Source organism: Sciurus carolinensis, chromosome 5, assembly GCF_902686445.1.
Source record: "Sciurus carolinensis chromosome 5, mSciCar1.2, whole genome shotgun sequence".
In the NCBI taxonomy this organism is placed as follows: domain Eukaryota; kingdom Metazoa; phylum Chordata; class Mammalia; order Rodentia; family Sciuridae; genus Sciurus; species Sciurus carolinensis.
The window spans coordinates 140,542,859-140,549,782 of record NC_062217.1 but is presented as its reverse complement, the minus strand read 5'-3'; the positions used below and the strand labels follow the sequence as shown (position 1 = coordinate 140,549,782).

The 6,924-nt window shown below is 40.9% G+C and overlaps 1 protein-coding gene across 1 annotated transcript in view; it reads right to left on the bottom strand.

Annotated features, from left to right (window-relative positions):
• Positions 1-911: 911 nt before the first annotated feature.
• Positions 912-6,924, bottom strand: part of Kif11 (kinesin family member 11) — a 66,680-nt gene continuing 60,667 nt past the window's right edge. Inside the window, 1 exon segment of the mRNA XM_047551935.1 lies at positions 912-2,264. Coding sequence (XP_047407891.1) covers positions 2,133-2,264 — 132 coding nt within the window. The 3' untranslated portion in view covers positions 912-2,132.

The window sequence follows — 6,924 nt, the reverse complement described above, 5'->3', positions numbered from 1 at the left end:
GTCCTAGCATGTCCTTCAGTTGTCTCAAATTAGAACAATCTTTTGAGAAAAAAGCCTCTCTGCTTCCTAGCTACCAGGGACCATCAGGAACCCCTGAGGAGAATGTGGGCTGCCTTTCTCAGGACTACTGAAGAGACTTTGAGACGGGGAGGGGATGGTGAAGACCACGTAAAATACCACAATGCTTTCCTGCTGTTTCTCAGGATTGCCCTCTTCTTGGCATACGCTTGGTAGCTACAAACCTTCAATTGTTCCCAGTTAGGACATTGTTTCTCAATGTTTTTGCTTGATTTTTTTCATTGTTTCTGTGAAGGAACATGCCCATGTTCCCCCAGTCACACCTTTTAATAACAGTCCTGGGACTGAACCCATGGGAGGCTACCACCAAGCTACGTCCCACTTTTTATTTTTTTGAGACAGGGTTTCACTAAGTTGCCTGGGCTAGCTTCAAACTTATTGATCCTCCTCCTCCTTCAGGCTACTGATTTGCTGGGATTACAATACTCTGTCATTTTAGTGGATGCAACTCTTGCTTATTTTTTGAGTGCCTAACATTGTATATGTAAATTTGGACAGCTAATTTATGGCTCTGGATGTTAACATTTTATGGATTTTTCCCCCTTCTGTCAGGCAGTTAAATTAGGTACATTAACATTCACAAATAAATTTAAAATGGAATGGAATGAGATGATTTAAAGCTGGACTTCAGGCCATGTGTGCAGTCTATTTCTCATTAATCTTACACCTAAGGAATAGCCCCTTGGAATGTAACTGGAAGCTTGGCATGTTTACCAGGGATATTATTCCTTGGTGGTACCTATGTAGAAGTTCATATTAGTAGTTCTAAGGCAGTTTGCTAAACTCAATAATTGCCAGATAAGAAATTATAAGGCAAGCAAGTTAATGAGGAAATCAAATTTATTAATTATGGATGTTCCAATGGCAGTTTATTAGATATTATCATAGCTTATGTTAACACCTGTTGGCAGAAAAATTATATCCTTTACTTTTACTAAAATAATTAATACTTCTGCAAGGTAAACGTCATTCCTCAAAGTAGCAAATTTTCTAATTCTCCAATATGGCATGGTTTTACCTTGCTATCAAAGTCATTTTTCTAAAATGTACACACTAAACTTTGGTGTGGACACAAAATTCCTTTTACATGCTCTGGTTCTTCATGTTAAAATATGGTCACCAGATCAAAAATGCCAGGGTTCTTTTAAAGGTTAAGATTCCAACAAAGAAAAAAATATATATATACATACTTTATTATATACAAAGAACAACAAAAAGATAAGCAAAAGAATATAAATTTTAGTCATAACTGATAATTCTGAAAATTCTTTAAATCACAGTGACCTCCTCCAAAAGACATAGGCCTTAGGATGGGGCCTCAAAGCCATGAATCAGAATTCTAGGCAGTTCTCCTGTAATAGCAATTTATGTTCCAGAGAATCTGATTTTTGTGTGGGGCTAATAAAGGAATGACATGCTTTCATAGCTAGGGAAAACCAATTAAAGTATCCCTGAAGGAAGGGATACTGCCAGGGTTATGTTTATCACTGACAGTAATTTTACACATAATCACTGAAAAATGTTTAAGATTTCTGGGTAAAATTCTGGGTTTCTCATAATAAGAAAGGAAATTTTATAGTTCAACATATGGTTTGGTGATGAATGAAAAGGGAGAAAGTGAACTAAGGAGAAGGGAAAATAGTTTATGGAAGAGGCAAGAAAATAATAGACTTAACTAGGTCTTAAGAAAATAAATGAGTTGGTCCCTTCCAAGGCCAAGTATTTATCTATGTAAGTTCAAACCTAGTACAACACAGTACCTGTATGTTCTATATTTAATAATGTACAAGAAAAATACTTTTCATTTGTTGTAGAAAGTCTACTTTATATGAAAAGCTAGAAACACATTTACTCAATGCAAATCCCAAATGAAACCCAATTTAATATATAGAAATTATAGGGATGACCAAAAAATAGATATTAAATTCAACTACACTTACTGTACTGTCTTGACATATTCTATTCCTTTTTGATCTGTACACAAGGCTCAAGTTCTAGGGTTTCAGGTTTTATTTTTGATTTTTCTTAAAAAATAATCTCAATTCTCAAGTTAACTAAAGATTTATCTGGGCTCGTAATGGTAATCTGCTCTTTGTAACAAAGTGCTCTGTAGATTCTTCCATTTTAGACCTCTCCACTGGGTTAATGCCTTTGTTTTCTTTGTCTTTTCCATGTGATTTTTTATGCTGTGGATTTAAGAGGAGAAATTAAGTCAGTATAATATAATGTTTTATACACATTAACTATATTTTAATTTCAAAGTTCGCTGGGTTGTAGGCATGAAAGCTTAAGTATGGAAAATTTCAGAAAAAGTTCAATATAAATTTGATCAAACTCTATTTCTGGCAAGTACAGGTGAATCCCTCTTTGTATTATCCCTAATGGAAGGAGCTAGATAAAAGAAATATTAGTTTTCTGCATTATTTTCTAAGACAAAATTGTAAATTTTACTGTAGGGAGTGGTTCTCAACAAAGGCTGATTTTTCTACCCAAGGGACAGGTGGCAATGTCTGGAAATGTTTTTGGTTGTTACAAGTAGGAAGTGGGTGCTACTGAATTCTAGTGGGTAGAAGCCACAAATGCTACTAAACATCATACAACTACATACAACAACAAAATTATCCAGTTTTAAATATAAATAGTGCTGCTGAGATACCCTGCTGAGGGAAACAAGGATTTATTATTATTTATAAAAATCAATTCATTTTTGTCAGAGAAGTTGGTATATGGGCTACTTAAGAAACTTTAGTGTATCCAGAGACACCACTGGTATATGAAGTATCTCATACTAGATAAAGGCACATTAAACATATATTGGAGGAAAGACAGCCTATTCAACAATGGTGCTGGGAAACTAAAAATCCATATGTAGCAAAATGAAATTAAACTCCTATCTTTCACCCTGCACAAGACTCAATTCAAAGTGGATCAAGGACTGGGCATTTACTAGAAGAAAAAGTAGGCCCAAATCTCCATCATGATGACTAGGGAACTGAATTCCTCAACAAGATTCCTAAAGCACAAGAAGTAAAATCAAGAATCAATAAATGAAATAGTATCAGACTAAAACCTTTCTTCACAGCAAAGGAAACAATCAAGAATGTGAAGAAGAGCCCACAGAATGGGAGAAAAATCTTTGCCACCTCAGACAGAACATTAATCTCCAGGATATATAAAGAACTCAAAAAACTTAACACTAAAAAAGCAAATAACCCAATAAATAAATGGGCTAAGAACTGAACATGCACTTCACAAAAGCAAAAATACAATCCGTTAACAAATATATGAAAAAATGTTCAATATCTCTAGCAACTACAGAAATGCAAATTAAAACTACACTGAGATTCCATCTCACTCTAGTCAGAATGGCAATTATTAAGAATACAATAAATGTTGGTGAGGATGGGGCAGGGGAAAGGTACATTCATAAATTACTGGTGGGACTGCAAATTGGTGCACCACTCTGGAAAGCAGTATGAAGAGTCCTCAGAAAATTTGGAATGGAGCCACCGTTTGACCCAATCATCCTACTCCTTAGCATATACCCAAAGGACTTAAATCAGCATGCTACAGTGACACAGCCACATCAATGTTTATAGCAGCTCAATTTACAATAGCTAATCTATGGAACCAATCTAGATGCCCTTCAACAGATGAAGGGATGAAGGAAATGTGGTATATACACAATGGAATATTACTCAGCCATAAAGAAGAATGAAATTATGGTATCTGATGGTAAAGAGACCATCATGCTAAGTGAAATAAACCAATCCCAAAAAAACAAAGGCCGAATGTTCTCTGATATGCTAACACACAATGGGGTGGGGATGGGAGAAAGAGAATAGAAGTTCAATGGATTAGACAAAAGGAAATGAAGAGAAGGGAGGAGGATGGGAATAGGAAAGACAGTAGAATGAATTGCACATAACTTTCCTATGTTCATATATGAATACACAACCTGTGTAACTCCACATCATGTACAACCACAAGAATGAAATCCTGGTTTTTCAAGATGGCGGACTAGAGGGTGGCTGCATTTCATGTTGCTCCAGGACTCAGAATTCAAGAAGAGGAGATATTGAGAGACTTGGGACCAACTCAAAGCCGCCGGGTGAGTCTCTCCCGTTGGGGAGGCGTCCTGGATGGGGTGGTTCCCGGAACGCAGGGAACTTTGTGAAGCAGAGTTGCCCAACGAGACACCCCTCCCCCCGCTGGAGCAGTGAACTGGGACAACTGGGAGCATCGTAGAGGAGGCCGCTCAGCACAGCACTTAGACTCAGAGCAACCCACTGGGGCTCCGGGCAGCTGCCCAGAGGAGGAGGCATGCAGCGAGTTGCTTGGACTCAGAGCAACCGCACCGGAACACCAGGTGGCTACCAGAGGAGGAGGCCGTGGCGGGCAAGTTGCTTGAACTCAGAGCGACCGCACCGGAATTCCAGGTGGCTGCCCGGAGGAGCAGGAGTGCGGTGGGTCGCTTGGACTCAGAGTGACTGCACCTGAGCTCTGGGCGGCTGCTTGGAGGAGAACCTGTGCAGCGAGTTGCTTGGATTCAGAGCAACTGCACCAGAACACCGGGAGGCTGCTCGGAGGAGGAGGCGTGTGGCAGGTCGCTTGGACTCGGAGTGACTGCACCGGGGCTCCAGGTGGCGGCTCAGAGGAGGGACCACACAGCCAGGCGATTAGGTGCAGAGCACAGTCCCAGGCCCAAGACGGCTTCATGGTGGAAGAGCCCCACAGAGACAAGCTAAGGGGCGGTGCGAAGGTTCCAGGACTGCAGGCAGCTTCTCTGAGGAGGGGCAGCCTAAGGAGACTCATCTGTGCAGGGAGAGGCTTCCAGGCCCAGGAGGTAGGTCCGGGCCCCTAGGAATGTTGCAGAGGAAGGCTGCCCAGTCCAGGTGGTAGTTGTGTATTGAGGGGAACCTCTAGGAGGAGAACTGACCAGCGAGACCTCCCCACCGGATGAGTCCTCCCTGTCAGGTGAGGTTTTCCCACAAGGATGGTAAAACCACAGACACAGGCCCAAACAGGCCTTGCCTCAGCCCGCAGTCTAGTTCCCCTTTGGATGACCATTGGTGTCACGTCCCCTCTGCCCGCAGAGAGAGACACGGCAAACGTCTGAAGCTTTGGAAGTTTATTGTGCACAGTCTTCCTTTCCTTCCTTTCCTTTCTGTCCCTTTCTCTCGCTCTCTTTCCCTCTCCTGCACTCCACTCTTCTCCCGCTCGGTTCTCGCCCGCTCCGGCCGCTTCTTCCGCTTCTCGGCTCTCGCCCTCGCTCGCGCTCCCTTCTACTCCCGGCTTCAGCTACTGCCGCCCTGCACCCAGGAGGTTACCAAGCTTATATACACTTCAACCAATCAGGGGAGAGTACACGAGATAAACGCGGACAGCTGCAGGCACAGGATGGGTACACGAGGGGGGGGCATGCTCTAATCACATCGTTAACTAGCCAATCATTGGAATTCGCTGGTTGTTTACTGTATAGCTGGCCGCTTTTGGCTCAGCGTCAGGCGCCATCTTGACCATGTCTAAGGCCGGGGGCTCTAGAAACCCCGACACATTGGTCAACAATTGGAGGCACCTCTGCCCACTAGTAGGGAATATACCCCACCTGAAGGCCACCACCCCTAGAGAGGCAGCTTCCTAGTGGAGCACCACATTATCAACTCCCTCCAAGACCTCAGGCTACTGAAGGCTAAGAGGATATACTAGAAATCTTCAGGGACATTATAAGTCAAAAGAGGAAATCTGCAATATCTCAGCAGTCCACTGATACCTGAACAATATGAGAAAACAAGGGAAGAAAATGCCCCAAACAAATCTAGATGTTACATCAATAAAATCCAACAACAGCATGGCAGAAGAAATGACAGAAAGGGAGTTCAGAATGTACATAATTAAAATGATCAGGGAAGCAAACGATGATGAGATGAAAGAGCAAATGCAGGCATTGAATGATGAGATGAAAGAGCAAATGCAGTCATTGAATGATCGCACCAATTGACAGTTAAAAGCGCAAATACAGGAAGCAAAAGATCATTTCAATAAAGAGGTAGAGATATCGAAAAAAAACCAAACAGAAATCCTTGAAATGAAGGAAACAATAAACCAAATTAAGAACTCCATAGAAAGCATAACCAATAGGATAGAACACCTGGAAGACAGAATCTCAGATATTGAAGACAAAATATTTAACCTTGAAAACAAAGTTGACCAAACAGAGAAGATGGTAAGAAATCATGAACAAAATCTCCAAGAATTATGGGATATCATGAAAAGGCCAAACTTAAGAATTATTGGGATTGAGGAAGGCTTAGAGAAACAAACCAAAAGAATGAACAATCTATTCAATGAAATAATATCAGAAAATTTCCCAAATCTGAAGAATGAAACGGAAAATCAAGTACAAGAGGCTTATAGGACTCCAAACACACAAAATTACAACAGACCCACACCAAGGCACATTATAATGAAAATACCTAACATACCAAATAAAGACAGAATTTTAAAGGCTGTGAGAGAAAAGAACCAAATTACATTCAGGGGGAAACCAATACGGATATCAGCAGATTTTTCAATCCAGATCCTAAAAGCTAGAAGGGCCTGGAACAACATTTTTCAAGCCCTGAAAGAAAATGGATGCCAACCATGAATCTTATATCCAGCAAAACTTACCTTCATATTTGACGATGAAATAAAATCCTTCCATGATAAACAAAAGCTAAAGGAATTTACAAAAAGAAAGCTGGCATTACAGAACATTACAGAACATTCTCAGCAAAATATTCCATGAGGAAGAGATGAAAAACAAAGATGCAAATCAGCAAAGGGAGGAATTATCCTAAAGGA